At 34.6% G+C, this 27,758-nt stretch overlaps 1 protein-coding gene across 3 annotated transcripts in view; it reads left to right on the top strand.

Moving 5' to 3' along the window:
- Brinp3 (BMP/retinoic acid inducible neural specific 3) overlaps positions 1-27,758 on the top strand; it is a 373,866-nt gene that overhangs the window by 239,566 nt on the left and 106,542 nt on the right. For all 3 annotated transcript variants that reach the window (XM_052737127.1, XM_052737128.1, XM_052737129.1), the window contains exons 5-6: positions 11,995-12,100; positions 19,635-19,871. In XM_052737127.1, coding sequence (XP_052593087.1) covers positions 11,995-12,100; positions 19,635-19,871 — 343 coding nt within the window. The remainder of the gene's footprint in view (positions 1-11,994; positions 12,101-19,634; positions 19,872-27,758) is intronic.

Here is a 27,758-nt window from a genome sequence, read left to right on the forward strand (position 1 = left end):
GTAAACTCTGCTGTGTTCCCAAATAAATCTGTGCCCTAGCTTCTGTAATATTCTCAAACATTAACTCTTATCTTCACATGAATTCATTTTGCCTCCCATTGTTTCTATTTTCATACTTTAATAATCTATGCTGATAGTCTCTGTTTTGTTTACATCAGTGCTGTTGGTTGTAGACGAATTTCTAAATGGTATTATTAAGTAAGAAACATGGAGCCAAATATAGGGGTGAAAGCCTTAGAGATCAGGGAAATAGTGAGAGCCACCAGCTAACCTTTACTCACCACACTATTGTAGCTTCCCAAGAGAGATATGTCCTGTCTACCCAGGCTTTTATTGCCTTGCTGTTCTGCCCTCTCATTGGCTCTTAGCCCAGCTATCTCACTTCCTTGTCACTGACTGTCTGTACAGACCTCCAGGTCTCTATGGTTCGTACTGGGATTAAAGGCATGTGTTACCATGCTTGGTTGTTCCCTAGTGTGTCCTTGAACACACAGAGACCCTGCCTGCCATGTGATCAGATTAAGGGCGTGTCCTACCAATGCCTGACTTTTGTGTTAATGGCTTTGCTATGTCCTCTGATCTCCAGGCAAACTTTATTATTATACAAATAAAATATCACCACATTTCAGCACAACTAAAATATCACATTTCCCTTTTTTGTCTAATAAAAATAAAAAATAATAAAAAAGTTATTACTAATATAAGAAAAACTATGTACAATAAGTACAATAACTATATACAATATATACAGGCAATAAATACATCAGCAATGTCTAGTCCATTTGCATTTGACAAATTCAGAGAAAATATTCCATTTGTCTAACCTATTTTAGTGAGTCCAAAATGTACCTAATTCACTTTCTATACTAACATGTATTATCAACAGAAAACTATCCTATGATATCTTTCAAACTTTTACATTTTGTACCTCCTTAAGCAATGCCCAAATTCCCAAAATATTGTTTATAAATATTTGTTTTTATTTAAAGAGGGTTGGTTATATATACAATCTATTTCTATAAAAGAGAGGAGATATTATAGCTGTGATAGGATAAAAGGGTAGATCTTTGAACCTACTTTTAAAGAACATCAACTTGTTTGAAATGTGTAGCTGGAGTTTTCTAGAGTCCCCCTCGGGCCCCCACAGTTCCGTGGCCCACTTATAAAATAAACATTCAGAAGCTCATATTAATTAAAATTGCTCGGCCATTAGCTCAGGCTAACTATTGACTAGCTCTTACATCTTAAATTAACCCATTTTTATACATCGATACCTTGTCATGTGGCTTGTGGCTTACTGGTATCTTACATCATGCTTTTCATGGCAGTGACTGGCAGCGTCTCCCTGACTCAGCCTTCCACTTCCCAGAATTCTCCTCTCTCCTTGTCCCGCCTATACTTCCTGCCTGGCTACTGGCCAATCAGCACTTTATTTATCAATCAATCATACACAGCAAAAATGTTTTACATTGCTATGGATTTTAGTTTATTGATACAAATTTACAGTTGATTTTGTTTATATATATAAACAAAATATAAATATATATATAAATATATATATATATATATAAAGTTATATATATATATATAACTCTTGTTTAAGGTATTAAGTTTATGTAGCTCATTTGAAATTATGGTGGATAATTAAGAAATACAGAGTAATAATTAGTCTTCTATGATAGTCAAACTTATAGTCATGTTAAGTTTTCTAGGTATACATAGATATAATTCAGTTAGGTAGGTCATCTTCAAACACTTCAAAGACCTACAGAATCTGGCATTTTAAATTTTTTAAAACTTAGACTTTCTGAACAGTGAGACATGTCTACTTCTGGCAGCACTGATTTACTTCAAAGTGAATGATGGGTGTCTAAAACACTCCATATGGAGTTTATCTTCTTCTTGGCAAAAATAGTCATTTGGACAAGAAACTGTTCTTGCCTGGACTGCCTGGCAAAATATTGTATCGACTGGACATTCAGGACCCATAGGAAGGTGACCACTGAACTTTGCAAGATGAGATGGTGCTTCAGGTTCTTGCTTCACAGAAGAAACTGCCAGACATTCTACAGGACACAGAGAGAAGCAACTGAGAGACTCTAGGCCTGTGGGCTGAAGATGGATACCCCAACTTTGCAGAGGAACTTTGGATGACTGTCTAGGCAACCATCTTTCTCTCATTCTAGGTTTTTGGAAGTTGCTTACAATTCATTTCCTATTTACTTAGGTAATATTATATCCTTCTGGGGTCTTTGATGTACTTGAAGACTAGATAGTTATAATTATGGTTTTCCTTGGTTTTGATAGGCAATAAGGTAGATATGAACCTTGGACTCAAAAATATAGGACAGATAGGATATCTTCTATAATTTTGCCAAATACAAGTAGACTAAATATTATAACTATAATTCTTGCTTGATAACTATTTTTTTATATATAATTTTACTATGTTAAAGTTAAAATTTTCCTTTTTAATTAATAAGAAACGGGGAAATGCTGTGGAATGATGTGTTTGTATACTGGTTTAATAAAATGCTGATTGGCCAGTAGCCAGATAGAAACTATAGGCAAGATAAGCAGACAAGGAAAATTCTGGGAAGAGGAAGGTGGAGTCAGGAGACACCAGCCTGCCGTCCAGGGAGCAGCAAGTAATGGCACAAAGGTAAAGCTACACAAAATGTGTGCAATATATAGATGAACAGAAATGGGCTGATTTTAAGTGTAAGAGCTAGTCAGTAGTATGCCTGAGCTAATGGTCAAGCAGTTTTAATTAATATAAGCCTTTGTGTGTTTATTGGGTCTGAGCGGCTGCAGACTGGTCGGAACACAGGAAAACTCTGGCTACAGTTTGTAGTATCTTTTTGATACAGGGTCACAGTAAGTAGCCCTTGCTGACCTCACATATTCTATGTAGACCATGTGGTTCTTCAACTCAAAGAGAATCTTTCCTCTGCCTTCCGAATGCATTGATTAAAGATATGCGCCATCATGCACGCCTAACTATAATAGTTTCTTAGTGTCTTGTTTCAAATATCCAAGCTCCTCACCCACAAAAAGAAAATCTGAAGAGCTTTCTGAACTGACCAGTCATGGCTGTAGAGATGTCTGCATTGAGATCATGTACTACTCCTGCAGATGACAGGAATACAGTTCTCAGCATCCAAATTGGGTCACCCAGGGTCACATTTATCACCAGCTCCAGGGAACCTGATGCTGTCTTGAGGACTACAGAGGCATCTGCACTCACACATGTGTGCTGCCTCACATAGCTGTATAATATATAGAATTTTAACAATACATTCATAAAAGTAAAATAAAACAAAAATGATTCCTTTAAATGAATTAATTCTATATCTAAGCATATTTTAATCTATTGATATTACAGGGCATAGAATTATGGTAAACAATTCTCTGAAAGAAGTTTTTTGCATAGAAATATAATTTAGTATCTTCATATACTCCACAATAAAATTGTGTTTGGCAATTGTGCTTTACATAAGAAAACATTGGTAATATGAACATTGATTATATGTCATAAACTGTTTTTGAACTACTGCTAAATATGTAAAACAGGTTCAAGAAAGCACTGACAATGTCAAATATATTTTAAATCATTATGTTTATTAATTATGCATCATACACTAAGCATGATGCTTGTTTTTTCACGTAGATGTAAAAATGTATAGATTTGCTGTACTCATGCATTTTATCTGGAAGTATTTGACATATGTGTTTTCACACTTACAAAGTAATATATAAAAATAAACAATTTTGAGAATTACAAAATGTTCTTGATCCTGAAGAAAGCTTTATCCAATAAAAACATTTTCAGGTACTTTATAATGATGATGTCTGAAAATACATTTATTGGTTAAAAGTAACTTGTAGAAGTATGTCAGTGAGATAAAGAATGAGCTCTATGCTGGCTGATGATAAAGGCTTGATAAATGTTGAAATAATTAATAACTGATAGAAAAAATAGAAAGGATTCTTATAAGTTCAATATTTATATTTCATAGAAGCCAGAAAAATCCTAAAGCTACACCTTCTGTGAAATAAATAATACAGTCATTTTTTTCTTTGGTGTTTGTAAATCTGATAATGTAAGCTATATGTAAGGTGTAAATATCTTTAATGGATAACCAGAAAGATTGGTGATTTCTCCAGATCTCACATAGCTTTAAAATTTATGTGTTTTTCTATTGATTATTTTTCTGCAACTAATTTTTTGAAAGTTTAGTACATTAAGTATTCCTTTGTAATAAAGTTTTTAATTTCTTATTTCTTTGTAACAAAGAGTTAAGAAAAATATAAGTACTTATGTGCTGATTTACTCTACAGGTAATGAACTCTTACACTATTCCAGGTACAATGTGGTTAGTAATAAGAAGATGAGAGTTAAACATACAAGAGATATGCTGTTTGCATTATAATTTTATGATTATTGTTAATAAACATAAGCATGTTTGTAATAAGAAGATGGGATACAAAAATATCTTGAACATTTTAATCCCTAATTATTTGCATATTTATTCCTCCATTTCTTATCTAGTCCTGGAAAATAGTACTTTTAATAATGTTTTAAACATCTTTTCTCGAAAATATTTTAGTAGATAGGTTTCTGGGATGTTTACGAATACTCAAATAATTATTTTGACTTCCATTTTGAGTATTAGCTACATGAATTAAAAACTGATATTATTAATATTAGCTATGCTAAATTATTTCAAGTAAAGTTCACACATAATCATACAAACACAAGAAAAGGTGTTATTATTCAAAATGAAACATAATATTTTTCTCACATTCTATGCTTATTCATATTGTTGTTTATAGGTGGGCTTATTAGTAAGGTTGATTTTTAAATTAGAGGCAAATGAGTAGAGACCATGAATACATACATATACATGTACTCACATACATATATAGAAATAAACATGAGTATGTTAATTCACATTAGATAAATGATTTATAACACTTACATTGGTAGTTTTGGAAAAGTAATATCCCCAGGCTTAGAAAAAAGTTATGATATATTTTTAGATGAGCTAATATTAATTGAACCTACATTTACTAAAGATTTTTACTTTTATGTATTATTTTATCTGTGTGTAGTTGCATGAGTTCATGTGTACTATGTGCATGAAAGAAAGAGGATCTGGAGACCAGAAGAGGTGTTCATAGATGATTGTGTTCCAACATGTGAGTGCTGTGAACTGAACACAGACCCTCTGCAAAAGCAGTAAGGACTCTTAAATGCTGAGCCATCTCTTCAGCCCCTGGATTTATTTATCTACTTTATTATCTATTTGTTGATTGATTCATTCATAAGAATTATTCATTTTATGCATGTGGATGTTTGGCCTGCCTGTCTGGATATCACATATATGCCTGGTACCCTCAGAGGTCAGAAGTGGACTTTGGATCCCTGTAGTTAGGGTTGCACAGGATTGTATGCCATCATGTGGGTCCTGGGAATAGAACTTAGGTCTTCTGGAACAGCAGTCAATGCCCTTAGCCACTGAACCATCTCTCTAGTCTTTGATACATTGATGACTGATGAGAAAAATGAATAAATAGGCACAAAGAAATCCATAATTGTGGCTGCAGATGTATATGATTTGGTACCTGTCCTGATACAATGAATTAAGAAAAAATATTAACTAGCTTTATTAATACAAATGATATTAACCTATTAGGCAATTTAGTTGTTAGTACATAACATAACTACAGAACCAAGAGTTCAAGTTGCAACCATTTAGCAACTGTTTTCATCAAAATTTGGAAGTTACTGGAAGTTAACAGATCTTCATAGCTCTTTACTGTCACTCCCACACACTCAAACTGTCATCCTGGTCTATGACACTCAGTTACTTTGCCTAATTCTTTTAGCAGATGAAGTGTGATATTTCCTTATTTATTTATTTATTTATTGTTTTTTAATTCACCTAATTTTAACATTATCATAATGGACTTCTGGCACATTAAATTTGTAAGACCTATTCCTACTTATTCTATGTCATTGTCTTTAATATTCTGCTATAATAGTCAGGCTCTAAATTAACTTCCACATTATATTAATAACTGATAGCAATTGTGACATTTTTTTCTAAATTGCACTGCTAACCGGCTGTACTGAGAATGCCCTTGTGAATGTCTTTGCATGCCTTTTGTCACATTCATACTTATTTTATACTAGACACATAGGTTATGTCTTTTTCTACTTATGAAGACATTTTCAGTGATGTTTTTAAGAAAACAATTATTTTGCAGTATTATCAATACTATTACTTTGCATCTCTCTTTAAAATAAACAATTTATAGAGTACATGGTAGCATCTCTTTATGCTTCTATTTTTCAGGTCCTTGATAAGAAAAGTAAGCAATTTCATCTATTGTTTAACTTTCTTTTTGAGAATTTCATGCATGAGTACTGTATTTACATCATTTCACCTCCCTTCTTCCCACTCAACTCCTCCCATGTGCCCCTGATTGTCTTTCAGATTCATGACCTCTTCAACTTCTTGACTTAAGGAAGCTTTTGCAAATGAGATACTTAATTCATACCAATTGCCCAGTTTTAGTTTACGTAAGCAGAGTTATATATAATTACTCAAAAGCTAATTTGGTATAACCAGATTTAATTGTGAAATACAACTGTGTCTTTTCAAAGAAAAAGGCTCTGGATGAGTTCTCCTGTTAAGTTCTGGTAGAACTATATGTGGAGAATCTAGGTCAGATGACCCCACTCAATAAATCCCACTCCTGTTTGCAACTGGTTAGTACTAATCAGAGTCGGATTTTAAATGAAACAAAACAAAGCAGAACTAACAAACAAAACATAAGAATTTTGGAGGGTGATATGAAAGAAGGTTCCTGGAAAGACTTGAAAGGAATGGGGGTTTGATAATATCAAAACACATTCTATATATGGGTGAAATTTTCAGAGTAAATACAAATAAAATGATAAAAAAATCAAAGATCTGTGAAAGATAAATGACTGCGAATGTGTTGATACTATGATCAAGCAATGGCTATGAACAGCAATTTCTTCCAGTTTCAACTATTTTCATGTGTAATAAAACTCTGACGGTAAACAAGCAAAAATGGGAAAATATTAGCAGTTGTTCCTCTGGGCTAGTCATTTATCTAGTTGCTTGTATTTCCAACACAGACATTTATTACTGTTTTTATTGAAAATGGCAGGTCGAACAAATAATAATATTGCTACTCTCTGTGTCTTATAGTCATGTAACCAAGAAGTAGTACACAGATGACAAGACACTGTCAGGGGAAGAGACACATTTATGTCTTTTTCAGAACTCAAAAGAGATAAGACATTCTTCCCTTTGACCATTTGTAACATTCTTAGAAACATTAAAAGCTTCATAAGATGCATATATATATATATATATATATGTATATATATATATATATATATATATATATATATATATATATAATATGGCATAGCTGATTTGAAATAAATGCTTTTTTTGAGCATACATTTATATTGAATTTTTGAGAAGCAGAAGTCAGTTTTGTCAAAATGAGGACCAAATCATTTATATGATATTTGAAAGATCCAAACAGAAAAGTGCTTATTCTGATAAAGTGTATGTGTAGGGTCATCATGGTAGTGAGTGGAACAAAACTTGGTGATAATACCTAAGACCCTATATTCACTGCTAACTACTTCAAAAATGTGAGAATGTATAAATATATAGGAATTGTACTCAAATAATGTACTAAAAATCAGTGATGATACAAAGGTCTGATACCTTAAAATCAATGCATAATTAAATAAAATATATGCTTATACTTTGATGTATTATTTTCAAAAGCACATATAATTTACACTCAGTACATGTAAATGGGCTTTTACTTAATCTTATTTATGAAAACTCCTCAATTGTGTCATTAGCTGCAGAGCAACAAACTTCAGATTTTTGGTTTTCTGGGTGCTATTCTTTTCTGTTGTGTGACATTTAACAAAGATTTTTCCCTTAACCAACATTTTTGTATTAGTGTGCCACTGGTCATTCTTATATATATGTGTATGTGTGTGTGTATACACATACATATTATATATATACACACATACATACACACACACACACACACACACACACACACACACACACACACACACACATATATATATATATATATTCCATGATAGGCACAATCTGGAATCATTAATATTTAAGTGTCTTAACTAAAGTTTCTATTGATGTGACGAGACACTATGTCCACAGCAACTATTAGAAAAGGAAACATTTAATTGGTTGCTTATAATTTCAGAGGTTAAGTCCATTATCATCATGACAGGACATGGCGGCATACAGGCAGACATTGTGATGGAAAAGGAGCTGAGAATTCTGCATCTTGACCCTCAGACAACAGGAAGTGAACTGAGACACCGGATGTGGCTTGAGCATATATAAGACCTCAAGCTCACCCCCACAGTGACACACTTACTCCAACAAGGCCATAATGTTAGGATCTTGCTCTCACTCTTCTGGATCTAAAATCTTACATCATAGACATACCCACTGCATGGTCATGCAATCTCTGCCTTAAAAAGCCATACAAGGACCCCTACGTTCTCTCTCTGTGCTCCTCTTTCTGTTTCCTCTCTGCTCTGCTCCCGCCATCTTTCTGCCTCCACCAGGCCTGGCTCTCTCTCTCCCCCACCTTCCCTCCAATAAAACTCTAAAAACTAGTATTGGGTTCTGCCATGGCTGTGACTCTTCCACCAACCCACTAGTGTAGCTCATCCTTTCACATACATACTGCAACAAAGTGACACTTCCTAATAGTGCCAATCTCTATGAACTTATGGGGTCAATTACATTCTGACTACCACAATAAAGATATTGTATATGTTTATAAGTAACTATATTAACATCAAAACAAGGCTATACAAAAATAGAATTTTGTCTCAGTCTTAAAAAAAATGTGTGTGTGTTTTCGTGCATGTGTGTACATTCCAAAATATGTAAATACAACCTGCTCACTCAACATAGTGTGAGCGGGATGTATATGATCTCAGTATTAGTCACTTGGTATTGGATAACCTGAGGTCTTTTTCCTGGGGAAAACTATTTCTCCTACTGTCAGAATTCCTTACCTTGCTGTAGTTCAATGTCTAGGCTTGAGACACCTATAAGACTCCCTGCTTCCATATTAGCATAAAAATATGGATGCCATCCTTGCGCAGCTTTGTTAGGCATACATGTTAATGAGACTTCATTGGTGTAGTTTCTGTGACATTTCTAGGAAACAAAAATCTCACAACAAATATCTTGCTGCTCTTGCTTTTAAAGCCTTTTCATCCTCTCTTTCTCTATGATACTCAATTTAGACTTAGGAAAAGGAGAATTGCAATAGATGTATGAGTTGAGAGGTGCCACCACAGGTTTTCCTTCCCTTTGTATTTTTATGGGCTCTGTTTTCTGTATTGTTTCTATCTGTTGCAAGGAGACTAAAGTGTTAAACCTACATTATCTGTGGCTATAAAGATAAACATGATAAATATTTAGAATGTAGTTAGGAATGATACTGGTTTAGGAAAATAATGGTTGGCTCTTCCCCAACTTCCTGGACTATGTAGGCCCATGTAGTTTTCAATGAAAGGATGATTTTGAGGGCATTAAGTACAATTAGGCAGCTGTTGGTTACTGCCAAGCTATACATGTCAGTATTTTTGCCTTTGGTATATAATGCCATGATGTATCATAGTTTTAGTTCACAGACATCATATCTAAGAAGGAATTCTGACTGATTCCATGGAAACTTGCATAGAGCCCTCTATGATGAATGCTAGTTGTCAAATAGGAGACTTTCAGGTCAGAACTAGCTTAGATCCTCAAGATTGCATATTTAAAGTCATAATGCCTTAAGCAATAGGGATTTCACTCCAAGTTCTAGGTGGGGACCAAGGGCAAGGGAGAAAACATATCATTTTTTGTGAGTCTCTTGGATAACACTAACCAACAACTCAGAAAAGGACTCCTCAAGCCTCGTGTTCGGTTTTATATTAGATAGTCTATAGTTATTAGGGGAAGTGCTGTCAGCTCAGATAAGAAGATTTTTACTTAAACTATATATGTATGTATTAAATAGCTCATCATATTATACGGTTTGGTTTTAATAGCAGTGACAGTTCATTTCCAGTTCAATTAACTGCACACATTTCATTCAACCTAAGCAAACACAAGCCTGTTTTATTTTTCACACAATTACAATAATATTTCTTAGATTTAGAAAGGGATTTGTACTCTGTAAAATTCTAGAACTGTGAAATAATTGAAACAGTAGAGAGAGAGTTGAAGGAAAAAGGAAAACTACATGTATGTCTTTTTCAAAGTTTGCTCTGTTTTTTGTAGCTTCAATGAAAATATTATGATAATGTAAGCAAAATCCACATAAATACTTGGGGACTGAATCCAATACATGCTTATCATAGTCACACAGCATGTTCTCTACAGAGAAATTTTTGAGCAGGTTCAGCTTTACCTTTCACAAATAGTAAGACTCCATCTACCATGCCACATGTTGAACAACACTCACACTCCCTAGACCATCAAGCACATGGCAGGTTGATGAACAGCCACTCCCAGCATTCCAACTCAAGAATAAATGTATTCCTTATAATAGAAATCCATAAATTAGACTTTCATATTTCAACTGATGGTCCAACAATTCAGGTAATCATGGTATGTACTCTGTTTTTGGCAGGGTAAGTGTTTTTGTGAAAATATTTGTTTAATAGTTGAGATTTAAGCTTTTAATTGTATCCATTTCATTGTTATATTAAAAGTAAAATATGTATGAACAAACACTATTCCTAATTCTAAACTTAATAAAACATGAAGAATTTATCCATCAATACAATGTATTTAAAATTATTTCTGAATTAGTTCTAAAATTATTAGAACTCAGGTTTTAACTAAATTGAACACTGATCAGTGAATTATATTTTGGAAAAATAATGATAAAGTTATACATATAACAACAGATTTTTATTAATGTATATCCACAATATGAAATTCCACAATTATACTAAAGCTCTGCATTGAGAACAAAGTACTTTTTTATTTTAAAAGATTTTGGGTTTTATTTTTATTTATGTTTTTTATTCATCTATTTACACCCTAGCTTCAGCCTCCTGCACATCCTCTCTTCCCAGTTCCTCTCCCCTGTTCCCCTTTCCAATCCTCCAATCGCCTCCAGGGGATGTCCTCACTCATAAGTGGATATTAGCTATAAAAGAAAAAAGATAACTATGCTATAATCCACAGATCCAGAGAGACTAGGTAACAGAGAGAGTTCATGGGTTGACACCGAGGGCTTCTTAGTGTGACTCTGCGTGAGGTTAAGCTTGAACATAAATAAAATAGGTTAGCGAACATAGAGGAAGAAGAACTTTCCAAAACTTGGCTGGAGGAGGGGCATGGAAAGAGTACAGTCTTCAGATTAAGATAATTACTGAGCAGGGACACATCCTGCCTGCCTAGCAGATGGAAGGCAAACAGCTTGGAAGTTACTGCATTCATAAAAGTGTATATATTTGCATTTTCATGTAACAAAATTGATGGTCAGTTTTAGACAGTGGCTTGGGAGGTGACTTTGATTTTCAAATGAAAACAAAATAATTATTATATGAGTCAAATTTTTCAAAAGCTTTGAAGAGTATGGTCCTGTTACCTTTTTAAAATATTAATAATTATATGTTAGTTACATTCTTCCCAAAATGATCTTCATATGTATTAGATTCATGCCTGGCTCAAAGGAAAACAAATAGCTGGAGACATAATTCTTTGTTCATCTTTGTGCTTTGAAGTACCTCTTGATGTCTACTATATTTCAGAACTTTCAGTGATGTTTACCATCAAACGCTTAATATTGTAGTGTGAGATAAGCACACTCAACAGAAAGAACATTGTAAAAGTCTGATTTATGTAATAAAGTTGATGTGTTGTTTATCAGGTGACAGAAACACGGACCGGTCCTCTTGGCTGCAGTAACTATGACAACCTAGATTCTGTCAGCTCTGTTCTGGTTCAAAGTCCTGAGAATAAAATTCAGTTGCAAGGTATGTAGTTAAAATTTTATTAATTATTTATGAGCCTAGAGGATATGCTATCCAGTTATAATTTCTTTTATGTTTCTGAAAAATAAGTCATTTGTCACTGGAGAGGTGGCCCAAAAGCACTTGGTGCTTTTCTAGAGGACTTGAGTCAGGTCTATCCACCCACATAAGATGCTCATTACCCTCTGTAAGTATTGATCTAGAGGCTCTGAAATCTCTGCCCTTCTTGGGCACTTGCACTCTTGTGCACATAACTGCACATTGGCATATGATTAAATAATAAAACATCTTAAAAAATAAAAACAGTATATATGTATTAGGAATTTAAAGTTATTAACAAGGTTAATGTATCAATTTTAAAATATTTTGATGATTTAAATAAAATGAAAAAATATCAACTTATTTTCCTTCACATATTAAGTAATAATAGTAATTAAATCCTATCTTGAGAGTATTTTTTCTTGTAAATGGCAACCACTGTTCCAGTAAGAGGAAATTTATATAGGCTTGTACAGTCTATGGCTTTTTCTTAGAAATTTTGTACATTTTGTAATCCTATCTACTCATCCTATAAAATATGCTGGGCAATTTAAGTTTAACTTAATATAGCAGATGATGTTGTCTTAGTTTTCAGGCAAGTAAAGTACAGATGGTATTATATCAAACTGCTTGGATTTTCGTTATTCCAATTCAGATTGATTTTGTGATGGTAAGCATGATTTGTTAGTTTATTCATACAGTTTTGGAAGATGATTAAATGCAAGACCCTTTGCTAAAAATATTTACAAGTATGTGTATGTGCGATCACAAAAAGACACAAGTGTGTATAGTCCTTCATTCTTAAAAGCAAGAGACAGAACAAGGGGCTAGAGAGAAATCAGTTGTGAAGAGCCCTTGCTGCTACTGTGGAAGATTAGTATTTACTTCCCAGAATCCACATGGCAGCTCATAACTGCCCTTGACTCCAGTTTCAGGGGATTTCATCCCCCTCTCCTGACTATGATGGGCTACTTCATGCATATGATGTACATACACACATTCAGCACACACCCACACCCATTAATGAAAACTAAATAAATATTTTCTAAAAAGAAAAGAAGAAAAAGAAATAACAAAAATGCACCGTGACATAAATATTACTTGAAGTAGCCTGACATAATCCTAATGATTATACAAAATGGGTAATTGTCTGTACAGAGTTAATTTTTGAGTCATTTCTTTTTCCTATAGATTTATAAAATTCATTTTAGATCTTTATAAATTAGATCTGTATTTATTTTTATATGAAATCATTTAGAAATTGCAGCCTATTTTCCGGTTCTACACATGTGAAGACAAAATGTATTCAGAGTAGATTATTTAAAGTATCTATAAGTATCTATCCTATGTAGTAAATAAATACCATTACTCCAAATATTAAAACTATTACAAACTGTTTTAATACTTAAATCAGGTGAAATTTTTCATTCATTTGAATTTTGAAGTTATTGAAATATTTTTATTATTTAAAATAAAAAAGACAATGCAAATACCACTGTTAAATCTCCTTGGCTTTTTCTTTTTAATGTGAGATTTAGTTTTACATCATTATATTAACTTTGATCAAAAATACAAAAAATATTTAAAATATACTCTACAAAGATTATTTATTAACAAAATGCTGATTTTCTTTTCTATGAATCATTGTACAGATTCGCAATATAAAAAGAACCTCAAGACTGATGAGATGCTCAGTGACTAGAGACACTGACTCCAAGCCTGACAATGGAATTTGGTTCCTGGGGACCAAATTATTGAGAGAAATTATTAACTCTCTCATGTTGTCAATCCACTGACTGTACACACACACACACACACACACACACACACACACACACACACACACACACACACACAGACAAACACATATACAAACACAAGCACTTGTACCATAATTAAAAAAAAATAAGTCATATGCCTATATTGAAAAACATGATGAACTGAGTAAACACTCCTTTACAGTTTAGTGCCTTTTATGTTAATGTAAAGAACAAAATCACATTCTTTCTTTCACTTTTTTTTCTGCTCACTAAGCCACAATTTTGGATTGTCTATTTTGATTTTATTAGCACCTCCAGATTAAAAATCACTCCTAAAATCACCTTAAGAGATTATCCAGGAGACTCCCTTTCCCAATTACATTGTCCTCATGTCAGTTTGTAATACCTGTGCAATTTCTGTTGTGACCATCCTTCTAGCCTTCTTTTAACCGAATTCCATTATTCTGCAAGAACCCTTTTGGAACCCTTTTCCTCCTACTGGATTGCCTTGGCCAGCTTTGATATGGTTTCTGCCTAGCTTTATTGCACCTTGTTATGCTGTGTTTCGGTTGATGTATCTGGGAGGCCTGTTCTTTCCTGAAGAGAAAAGAAGGAGGAGTGAATCTGGGGGAGAGCTGATGTGTGATGAACTGGTAGGAGTGAAGAGAAGGGAAACTCGCTGCAGTCAGGGTGTAACGTATAAGAGAAGAATTCAAAACAAAACAAGACAAAACAAAAAACTGAAATATTCTAACCAAGCCTCACATGGTGACACATGGTTGTCACCTAGCAACTGAAGAGCAGAGGCTGGAAGATGGAAGATAAGATATTCTAGGTCATCCTAACTTATGTGACAGGATGGAAGGCATTCTGTGCTATTTGAGAACTAATATGGGAAGAAAGAGTGAAGGAAGGAAGCAAAGAAGGAGGAAATGAATGAACAAAGGAGCAAAGGAAAGAAATAAAGAAGAGAAGAAGGAAGGAAAGGAAGGAGAGAAGATTAAGGACAATGGTTAATAATTAAAATACATGTCTCCACAAGCTTATCCACACATGTGCACACATTAGGGAATATGTGTACCCATATACACATGAAAAATACATAATCCCATATACACCATGTGTACCTACACATAAAAAAAGGAAAAGTCAAGACAGAAGGAAACAGTAGGTAAAAATAAATAATAATATATGGAAAATTGTGCCAACAATAAATAGTTATTTACAACTGAGCTAAATTTGATAACATTTACATTTCTTTTGTAACAAAATCAATTCATTATTTTGCCCTTGATTTTTACCTATGAGCCTGAGTCAATGAAAATCATGCATTAATATTCAGGGAAAAATGAATTTCACAAGTTCTTTGATAACTGCAGCCATATCCTTGTGTCCATTTAACAACAATACCATATATTTGCCAGTATGTCTATTCTACACATTTGCTTATTTAGAGTAGTATTTTAAAATTTTCAGTTTAAATTTAAATACAAATATCTATTGGAAGGTTTATTTAAAATACCATTTGTTGGTACAATATAAATGTGAAAATGACTGACATGATACTGTCCTATCATTGGCAGTATGGTTAATAAAAATAAAATTACTGTAGTAATGTAATAGAATATAAATTAATAACTATTGAGTATTGATGCATTTAATTTACCAGATATTACTAATTGGGTCATTAATTTTATTAGCCTTATCAGAGTGACAAAACAGCTCACTAAAGACAGCATTGACCATTCATGTGACACATGAATAGCTTTCAACATTGTGGAATTGATTTTTCATGTTGAAGGTTGACCATTGATAAATCATACATAAATCAATGAGAGATTTAAAATATTCCACATGGTATTGTTTCAGTGTGGAGGGACTATGACAAGATTGATTAAGAAAAAATAAACTTCGAGTCTGTTCATAGGCTTTCTATGTGAGAAAGAAACTTATAGAACACATCTGAATTTAAATGACATTTAACCACATGGAGTACTCTGGTGCCATTTTTGGAAGATGAATATATAGAGAAAATGATGAGTTTGGGAACTATGAAACATATTAGATGGCAGCAGCTACTATAGATTTGAAAAAAAATAATACTAACTTTAAGTTGATCTAGAAAATTCTCCTCCTCCATTAAATAAACCCAATATATTTTTCAAAATATTATCTGAAAGATATGTATCAGATTCAAGGAGAGGAAAGTCACCAACACTCCTACCTATCTGCAACACCTAAAAAACACACTATAGATTGGAATGGCAAGAGACTCACAGACAAAGTAGAGCCATTTAGAACCAAGAACCATCTGAACTTCAGGCCTTCTAAATAAGAAATAATTCATGCTTGGTGCTGTAAACCTATACAGCTACCCCATGACTGGTGACAACATTGAATCTAGAGGAGAATCTAAATATTTCTGCTTTTCTAAACCAAAATGACTTTAACTACACTTTAAATATCTGTCCTTATGACCACAGATAAGTGTAGCTTTCATAACTTTTCAAAGAAACTTCTTTTTGTAGTGGATGGAAATGAATTCAGAAAGTCACAACTTGTCAAAATGAAGAGGACAATCGACCTGAGGTACAATGGGAAGTTGCAAGAGCCAGATGGTGGGGAAGTCTGCTGATAGTGTCTCCTGTTTATGACAAGGAACCTGGACATATAAAATCTCAACAATGAAAGTGCCTAAGCAAAACCTGAAGAGTTTAACACTGCCTGGCATGCCAACATGGATGAAGAAAAACTCAAAAGGCCCATAGATGAAGAGTTACCATTTATGGCTACTGACAGAGTAAGAATCAGCAGTCTTCAGCAGAAGCAATCCACTTGACAGATATACAGTCCCAAGCAGTCAGCCCTAAACATGTATACATATGGGCAACACTGCGTTAACATAGCAGGTTGTATTTATAGAGCTACACACTTACATAAATATATAACTATAATAATTAAAGAATAGGGCAGTGAATTTCAGAGGGAGTGACAGGGAAGAGAGGAGCAGAACAATTGTGTGAATATGGTGCATGTAATGACATTTGAAAATATGAAGGAACTAGAATGTGAACATGTGCAGTCATGTATATACACATACAAAAATTCCATCCTTGAGCTCAAAATTCTAGTCCATGACCCCTAAGTATTATTACATTTCTGTTGTTTATAGTCACACTTCATTACTAAAACTATCTGAAAATGCAAACTTAACAAAGATATTTAAATTACACACTGAAATGTATTATAAATTTAATTATAATATAATGTTATATTACATAATAATCACAATGTAATGACTTTAGAATGAAAAACCTATATTAGAAATCCTTCCAATAAAATCTCTTATAAAAACTATTCATAAATAATTTGAGAGAATTAGGTTTATTATAAATATTGTAAATGATTTTCTTTTTTTTTTTGGTTTTTCGAGACAGAGTTTCTCTGTGTAGCTTTGCGCCTTTCCTGGGACTCACTTGGTAGCCCAGGCTGGCCTTGAACTCACAGAGATCCGCCTGGCTCTGCCTCCCGAGTGCTGGGATTAAAGGCGTGTGCCACCACCGCCCAGCGTAAATGATTTTCAAATCAAGTGTAAATTCCTTATTGAGATTCTTTTGATGATTTATTTACATAATTTTGCATACATTTCTTTTGCTTATTCTTTTTAATCTTTCACTTAGAGTCATTTATTTGATATGTGACGCCCACATCATTAACTATACTATATGTTTTATTTCATGTCTGTCATGTGTGTATGTGTCTGTGCGTGTACTTCAGTGTCAACTGTGAACCGCCCACTGTGGGTGCTGGCAACTGTGCCTGGGTGCTCTGAAAGGGGAGCAGGTGCTTCTTGCTCGCCAGTCCTAATATGTGTTCTTCCTGACAGGGAAATACTTAAAGTTTTTGAAGTAAGTTTACTGCCAATGTGGATAAGAATTAGTAATTAGTAATTTTTTCTACATATATGCTTAAGTCTTGATAGTTTTATTCTGAAGTTTTGTTGTTCCTTAACAGTGTTCTTTTCACTAATGTCGATGCTTTTTCGTGGTTTCCTAATAAAATTCCACTTTGAGAGCAATGTCTTCTCCTCAAGAAGAGTCAATGTGTGTAAGATAGCATTTACAGAAAAAAAAATCCATATTTTTGCTTCTTCAAATGTTATATCAGAATTCCAATGAGGAAAAATGATCCATTTGAATTGAAAGTTCACTCCTGCTTAGAAACACATGCACACCAAATGGTTCTTGCCCTTATACCTATAACCACCATGCACATCTGTCTGTACCCATCTGTGACACCACCTACCTAAGGAACTGTGAAAAAACAAAAAGATACATAATGGATCCTCTGTAAGTGTTTCATGGGCAGAATCAGTGTTTCTAACTTGCCACACGAGGTGAAATAGCTTATTCAGGCTTTCAGCTGATGCACAGGTGAAGAAGGGGGGGAAAATGGCAGGAAAAGGAATAGATATTATTGCTGATAGAGAAAGGTGTTCCCTGCCACCACTGTTAGGAGTTGCACATGAACATCAAGATATATAACAATATCATACATGCAGAGGACCTAACTAAAACCCATACATTGTCTGTGCTTGTCACTTCAGTCTCTGTGAGCTCCTTTAAGCCCTGCTTAGATGATTCTGTAGTCCATGTTCTCTTGGTGTTCTTGACACTTCTGGATCCTACAAGCAGCACCCCCTCCCTTCTTCAGGGTTCCCCTGGCTCTACCTAATGTTTGCCTGTGGGTCTCTGCATCTGTTCCCATTAGTTGCTGATGATATCTTTCTAATGACAACTGGGCTAGGCACCATTCTTTTTTTTTTTTTTTTTTTTTTTTTTTTTGGTTTTTCGAGACAGGGTTTCTCTGTGTAGCTTTGCGCCTTTCCTGGAACTCACTTTGGAGACCAGGCTGGCCTCGAACTCACAGAGATCCGCCTGGCTCTGCCTCCTGAGTGCTGGGATTAAAGGCGTGCGCCACCACCGCCCGGCACCATTCTTATCTAGTAAGAAATGTTGGAGTTGAAGCTACATTTTTCTCAAAATAAATTAAATGAAAACTTTCAAACATTTCCTCTAAAGTTCACTTCCAATAACACTTCCCTAAAGGGACAGTGACTACCAAACTGGCATCTAAGACAGTAATGAAGTGTATCAGCAGGGATGACTTACACACAGCAAAGAAATGGACTGAGTTGACTATGTCAGGCCATCTGCTCCTTTCTACGCAGTTCCGTGCTTGCTCCTAGACAATAGAATCATATAAGGTAGGTCTTCTTGGTGTCCTGTGTTGAGATCTGCCTTCCTATCAACCTTGCCAAACTCTTAGAACCCAACTCATAATATTATAGTATCTGTGCAGAGTGATAGTCTAAAAGTAAAACCTAAGTATAGAAATCAAGAGGCAGAAAACAATGAACATGTGTCTTCAAATAGGTAGGCTTACAGTAACTTTTGTAAAACATAATCAAATGTTGTAATTAATTACGTCAAACACCCAGAAAATTGTTATAAAAAGTGTAAAATACTAACTATTTCCTTGAACTTTGAGATTCCACATTCTGGCAGTCTTAGTGTACTGAAATTACACAGGCAGATAATTTTCTTAACGATAGTTTTTAAGCAGCGATGAATTCCTGTTTTAAAATACTAACATTTACATTGTCTCCTTGGTGTTGTAAGCAAGTGCTTGCCACACTTGTGGTGCCGCAAACTTGACCACTTCGTTTGTCTTTCAAGGGCTTCAAGTTCTCCTTCCCGACTACCTTCAGGAACGTTTTGTGCAGGCCGCGTTGAGCTACATTGCTTGCAATTCAGAGGGGGAGTTTATCTGCAAAGATAATGACTGCTGGTGCCACTGTGGCCCAAAATTCCCAGAATGCAACTGCCCCTCCATGGACATTCAAGCCATGGAAGAAAATCTTCTTCGAATAACAGAAACATGGAAAACCTACAACAGCGACTTTGAAGATTCAGGTAAGAGAGAGATTTTACTAACATAATCTCAGTCTTGACCCAAAAATATGATTGAAGGACTGCTTTCTCTTGTTGAAACAATGTTTCACTTCATAGTGGGAACGTTTTTCATTTTTTAATCTTTCAAGTAGATTTTTATATTGCACTTGTTACTGTTCACTTATTGTTTTATAAGGATGTTGGTGAACTGCGTATTGCTTATGTTCTCTTGTTGTTGGAGCCCAGCCTGCTCTATGGTTGAAGTATTAACAATTTATTAGGATTATTTGCTAGGCCAGCCCAGGCACTATCTGGACCACTGCCAGCAGACGAAGGTGGGGTCAACCTTGTGGATTCCTGAGAGCCTCCCAGGCACCCTGCCTTTTCCTATTCCCATGATGTCCTCATCTATCATAGTATCTTCCTCCCTGCTCTCCCACTCTGTCCCTGTTCCAGTTTGACCCTCCCATTTCCCTATGTTCTCATCCCCCACTTCTTGCCTTCTGCCACCTCCCCACACCCAGTCCACTCACATAGATCTCATCCATTTCTCCTTCACAGGGTCATCCATGTGTCCCTCCTAGGGTTTTACTGTTAGCTAGCCTCTCTGGAGTTGTGGGTTGCAGTTTGGCCATCCTTTCCCTCCTATTTAGTATCCACTTATGAGTGAGTACATACTATGTTTGTCCTTTTGAGTCTGGGTTACCTCACTCAAGGTGACATTTTCTAGATCCATCCATTTGCCTGCAAATTTCATATCATTGTTTTTTACTGCTGAGTAGTACTCCATTTTGTATATGTGCCACATTTTCTTTATCCATTCTTCAGTTGAGGGGTATCTAGGTTGTTTCCAGGTTCTTGCTATTATGAATAATGCTGCTTTGAACATAGCTGAGCATGTGTCCTTGTAGTAAGATTGAGCATTCCTTGGGTATATGTCCAAGAGTGGTATAACTGGGTCTTGAGGAAGACTTATTCCCAACTTTCTGAGAAACCGACATACTGATTTCCAAAGTGGCTGTACAAGTTTGCATTCCCACCAACAGCAGAGGAGTGTTCCCCTTGCTCCACATCCTCTCCAACATAAGCTGTCTTCAGTGGTTTTGATCTTAGCCATTCTGACAGGTGTAAGATGGTATCTCAGAGTTGTTTTGATTTGCATTCCCTGATGACTAAGGATGTTAAGCAATTCCTTAAATGTCTTTCAGCCATTTGAGATTCTTCTGTTGAGAATTCTCTGTTAAGCTCTGTAGCCCATCAATACATCAGTTTATCATCTTTTTTATGTTTCTCTGAAATTCTCTGGAAGCCCCTGAGTTTCATTTGTCAGGGAAACACTGCCAGCATGTTTTGTATGTCTTCACATCCACATGACTCCCATTACTACTCACCTTAAATTGACCACTTTTTATAATCATATTTAGAGCCATTTTATAATAATGGTTAAAGCATTTTTTGTTATTTTTGAATATTTAGAAAAGTATATATGAAGTATTTTCAAATTCTTCTTAGTAACTACATAACCCATAATCATGTACATCAGCTTCAGGCCTAAACAGTTTAAAACTGCTGAACTTACAACCATGCAAAATTAAAATATTTCTTAAAATAAAATAACATTACTTAAAGGATAATGTATGATAATATATCATAAGACAAGCATTATTGAAAACTAATGTATGGTGAATGGTAGAATTTATTCAAAATGTGTTAGACATGAATAACCAACAATCAAAGTGAAGCATGACGTCACACACACACACTCACACACACACACACACAGGTAGGATTGGAGAGAGTAAATACATTCAGGTTTATTTTTATCAAAATAAGGAATGATGTTGAAGCAGACACTGGACATTGTGTCTCAAAGTGATAGTTGTTTACTTTTGCAAAGCTTCAGTTAGTCACAAAGAACATATTTGAGAGTTACTGCAGTATGATTATAATAATAGCATTATGTTGTATAATTGAAAATTACTGGGAAAAACTCTTAATATTATCATCTTAAAAATGTGTTAATCGGGGCTGGAGAGATGGCTCAGAGGTTAAGAGCACCAACTGCTCTTCCAGAGGTCCTGAGTTCAATTCCCAGCAACCACAGGGTGGTTTACAACCATCTGTAATGAGATCTGGTGCCCTCTTCTGGCCTGCAGGCATACATGCAGACAGAACACTGTATACATAATAAATAAATAAATCTTTAAAAAAATAAAATAAAATAAAAAATGTGTTAATTACTGTGGGGGGTTAGTGGATACTTCACTTAGTTTTCTCAGTTACTACACATTAGTTATGTTTATCTTAACCCTAAATTACATATCAATATTATAGTAGTGAATTTGTAGTAAAATATAATTTAAAAAACAGCAAAGATGTGTTAGGATAGACTTGTCAACAATAAAGGTAAGAAAAAAATGCAGGAGAGAATGATGAATGGACACTGTGAGTTTCTGCAAGTGCTTTTCCTTGGGGCGCATTTATCAACTCTTGGCAGATTTCAAACCTGAGAAGCCTTCCTTGCCCCTGGAAAATATTTCTACCTCAGGGAAAGTAACCTGACCAAATGTCTATGGCATGAGTAGGTTATAATAACTAAATTGAAAGTGCAAAGTAGTCAGTAAGTCTTTATATTGTTTTCCCTAATTTCAGTCCAGATATGAAGGCTGATGGTTAGGTAGTTAAATTAATAAAGCCTGAATTCAATAAAATTAGTTGAATTAAACCTTATGCAATGGCATTCTAAAATAGCAATTAGTTTTGAAATTAAATGTGTAGAGCTATATTAGAAGAAGTTTGAAACAAAGCATGATTACAACTTTGAGTCTGAATTTAGAGATTTTAAAATGCTCAGGTCTTATAATGATTATCAAAATAGAACAAATTAAGTAATATATTGGTGGCCTATTGCAGATGAAAATAGTTTCTAAAATGTGCATGATAAACATAAATTTTGCTTGTACTTTCCTTGACTGACAAAAATTTTATGCACAATATTAAGAGATGAGATGACAACCTATAAATGCCAATCATCTTCACACACACACACACACACACACACACACACACACACACACACACACTCAGAGAGAGAGAGAGAGAGAGAGAGAGAGAGAGAGAGAGAGAGAGAGAGAGAGAGAGAGGTATACTTCTACTTCCTGGCTCTCTTTTCCATTTCACAAGACTATTTTTCTCTTTCTTTGCTTATTCTGTGTTTCATTGCTTATTTCAAATTTCCAGTACCTTTATAGGTCCCATAGCAGCATGCTTCTTTCCCTTTGCTCACGTTAGTTGAGTTACTTGTCATGAGTGTATGCATGTGTGTGTATGTTCTATATATGACAGACAACTTTAGCCACAAAAATCTTAAAAATAATGCTGTCTAAATCACAATGACAACACCATTTGACCTTCCAAAAACAATGGGGGAAATCACATACGGTTCAATTTATAGATGACAAGCTTTAGGCAATTAATGGGTGCTGAGAGATGAATCAGTCTTCTCCAGGGAAAAGCCCCTGATAGGTTATCAAACCGAAGAGGTTAGCCATATATATATATATATATATATATGTGTGTGTGTGTGTGTGTGTGTGTGTGTGTGTGTGTGTGTGTATACATACATATGTGAAAAAAAAACTAAAAACACTCAGCAAGTTACAAAGTCACAAAGAAGGCAAGATGGAAGTTCCTTCAGAGCTTAAAAGTGGATGTTCCATGTATTGAACACACACACACACACACACACACACGCACGCACACAATTATATATATATATATAATTGTGTGTGTGCTTACATATGTGTGTATGTGTTTGTGTATGTAATGATAATAGTAATTAAATGAATATGTCATAAATTTGAGAAAGAGCAGTCAGACAGAGGGGGTAGTGAGAAGGAGTGTGGAGTGGAAATTGTACAAATGCCACAGTAACATACAGTACTAATTTGTCAAAGTATCAAAAATATGTAAAAAATAAATAAATAACCAGGCCACTGCCAACCTGTAAAAACCTGATTCATTGTTTTCTAGTTCTTTGTGTCCTTCCGCTGTCTCTTGCCTGGTTGCTCTCATTGGGTCTTGTAGTGTTAAGTTGAGTGTAAAACCTGAAGTGGATATCCTTACTTTCAAAAAGACCTGAGTGTGAAAACTCAGCTTTCCTAATGTTTTGAATTTTCAATGTACTATACAACTACAAAAATACTAGAAAATCAAAGAGGAGATATGATTTAAACAGAAAAATATTTTAATACCACCCCAAAAGCAAAGACAATAAAAACAAATATCAGCAAATATAAAAGCATAATAAGCAATTTTTATAGTTTAAATGAAAGAGTTAACATTAGAGATATATTATACCCCAAAGAATAGAAGAAAATATTAGGAAATGATCTGTAAAAGATGTAATCTATAGAATATAAGGAAGTTTAAAAGCTCAAAGTAGAAAAATATGTTGATTTTTATAAAAGAAATTGATCTAAATCATTGTTTCAAATTAATTTATAAACGGAGAAAAAGATTATTTTTTAAAAATGTTTAAATTTTCTAATCAAGAAGGTAACGAAAACTAAAGCTTCAATAAAATATTTCACTCTAATAAGAACAGTTGATTTTATCTGGTTAAAAGTATGAGCTGCCAACATGTTCAGTGAACCTTTGGATAAAATGGGGATATGAAATAGCACAGTCATTACAGAAGGCAAGACATCAGTTCCTTCAAAGCTGAAAAGTGGATATTCCATGTAGTTGAGCAAAGTCAGTACTGATTGTATAGCCAAAGGATATACAATTAGCATGAAAAAGACGGTTGCATGCCTCTGTTTATACCCAAACTACCTTGGTAGCCATGAAATAGGAGCATTCCATGTCCACCAGTGATTAATGAATAAAGGAAGAGCGTAACATAACAGAGTCCTCCTACAATACATCAAACAAAATTGAAATTCTATAGTTGTCAACACATGTGGAAATGGATAGCATTATGTGTAGAGAAATAATTGAGGCACAGAAAGCCGCCTTCAATTCGATCTTATTCCCAGAATTCTAAAGAAGAATTCTGGTAAGTGGAAAGGGGTAGGGGACAGGGAGGAAGCAGAAAGCATAAGGAGAGCATATTCAGGATTAGGGAGAAGTTCTGGTGTGTTATTGTTTAACATTGTCATACTCGATAGTGGAAGACAGGGTTTTTTTTGAGATTTTCATCATGAAAAATAGGAAACTATCATCTGATGCACATGTGTCCTGGCACATTGGGATACTTCATGAAAAGGTGCATTTCATGTTCTATGTAAAATGTACTTAACAAATGGAAGACAGCAAGACAGTGAACATTGATGATCTTAACACTGAAATGAGCAGCAAAAGTGTCTGCGTGCCATCACGACAGTGACTGAAAGGAGTAAAGGGCAGGGGGCATAAGCTAAATATAGAGGCTCTATGATGACAGTTAGGGTACTCACCTGGAGCCTCCATGGGACTGGGCTAGGCCCTCGGCATAAGTGAGACAGTTGTGTAGCTTGACCTGCTGAAGGGGCCCCTTGGCAGTGGGATCAGGATCCATCCCTGGTGTATGTGTGGGCTTTTTGGAGCCCAGTGCCTATGGTGGGACACCTTGCACAGCCTTGGTAGAGAGGTAGGGGCTTGGATCTGCCTCAAATGAATGTAACAGGCCCTGCTGACTCTCCATGGGAGGTCTTGACTTGAAAGAGATGGGAATTGGGGGTGTGTTGGGTGGGAAGACGAGGTGGGGCAGGAGGAGGGAAGAGAGGGGGACCTGGGGTTGGTATGTAAAATGAATAGGAAATTTCTTAATAAATAAATAAGTGCAAAAAATAAATTAAAAAGAAAGATAAATACAGGAAAATGTTCACCAGATATTTAGAATCAAATTTGAGTTAGGAAACTATATAAAATATCAAAATGTGTTATTAGAAACTAATAAGTCAATATTTTCTTTCCAAAGCAGTTTTATCCTATATAGTGGCATAATTATTAAAGCAAAGAACAGGTTAGTAAAACCTACAGGTATAGAATCAGTAAGGTTAAAATATTGGAAATAAAGCAGGCACATGGCAATCATGTGTGGGGTGTGTTAGTGTATAGTAATAGGTGAGTCAGCACAAACAATATTCAGGGTCATAATGGATATAATATCTAAGATTATTTAAAAATAGTACTGACAATATAGGATATGAAGACAGGGAGACGAACTATCAAAGGATTCATTCTAGTTATGACAGAGCCATAGTAGTCATGTCACGATCTCACAACACCTAGGCTTGCCTGTATAGGGGAGGCATACCTGAACTCTGCTAAAGTATTAAGCAATTGACAGTTTCTGGTGGAGAGACAGCCATTGTCTTCATGTGTATGAACACAGGTCAGCCCACCAGGCTTCAATAGATAGTTCAAAACTATGGCTTTGTAGACCTCCCTGGTTAAGCTCAGTAGGCAACAATAAAAAAACAGAGGGACAAGAATGTGATAAAAAGACAGGGAGAGTAGGGGAGGTGGCACATATACGATGGGAGGGCTATATGAGAGGTAGATGAGAGAATATCCAGAATGTATCATATTGATATATGAAATTTCTAGAGAATAAATATAATAAAAAATACTTTAAAAGTATTTCCCTAAACAACCATGTAAAAACTGCACTTGTGTATCTTTGTTCAACTAAATGAAATTAAATAATCAAAGGCATTTTCTTAAAAGCATGATAGTAGAATTACTTTGTTTTATGTCTGCTAAATTTTGAAGGTGTAAGAGGTAATAATTTGTCATGCTGTATTTCTGAAATTCAAATCCTTTTACACTGTATATAAACATGCCAAAAAAATAAATAAAACTGAGGGAGGCATTGTAGTTTACTTTTAAATGGTTGATTCGATTTTAACTTGAAAAAATGAAACAAATGCGAGTAATTAACAGGCTCAAATATATTTTCACTGAAAGTGAGATATATCGGCTCGAAATTCTTTAATTAGGAGTATAATTATCTGAATTTAGAAGTGTTTTTCTCAGGTACCAATAGCAGCATGAGGTATGTCAGGGTGCACAGCCCAGTAATTGAAACTGCTAATTGCAGTCACCATACAGAAAAGCAGGAAAATAGTTTTGTATCTCATTAGGTCAAGACAACTTGTTGGTGAGTGTGGCTCTGTTTACTACTGTCACAAGTAAAATCCAATCTGTAGCTTAGGGCAGTGTGCTCGTATTTGGGTCATTTTGTTCTATAATATATGCCTTAGGAAACATACTTATTACACCCTGTAAACAAAGGTGTCAGGCAGTCTCAAGAACAGACGTACTTCTTTTCAAACCCTGCAATCTGAGAATGTTTCCAATCTCCTTAGTTGCAGGGAAATGTTCATTTGAATTTAGAAGACTTTTTCTGAGTGAGAGATAGCAACGTGGGATATTTCAGAGGGTGAATCACAGCAATTTATAAGGCTAATTATAAAATAATATAAAATGCAATAATTCTTTATACTTCCAGATAATGAGGCATGCATAATCAATGCTTTTGGCACACAGGTCCATCAGGTGTAAGATATAATTACAAATGAAGAGAATTATAGAAACAGAAAAAAAAACTAAGTGTTCATATACTCACACATCTGCAATAATTAAATATTAGTTATTTGCTATGCTTAATTATATGGAAGTAACAATTATAATCCCAATGATGATGGAAAGTCAATGTCTTTCACACATTTGGGACAAGATTCCCGACTTTTATTGAGAAAATTTAAATATTTTAGTCTTGTATACACATCTAAATTTTTAGCTTAAGGGTAAATTATAAAATAATTTACCAATCACCCAGAAAAACAAATAAACCCAAAACAAATAACATATTTCCTATTAACTTTCTAAGTCATCAATTGGTTTTTCATAAATGAGAAA

This window comes from Peromyscus californicus, unplaced genomic scaffold (assembly GCF_007827085.1).
Source record: "Peromyscus californicus insignis strain IS unplaced genomic scaffold, ASM782708v3 Scaffold_14__1_contigs__length_90479793_seg_2, whole genome shotgun sequence".
Lineage (NCBI taxonomy): Eukaryota > Metazoa > Chordata > Mammalia > Rodentia > Cricetidae > Peromyscus > Peromyscus californicus.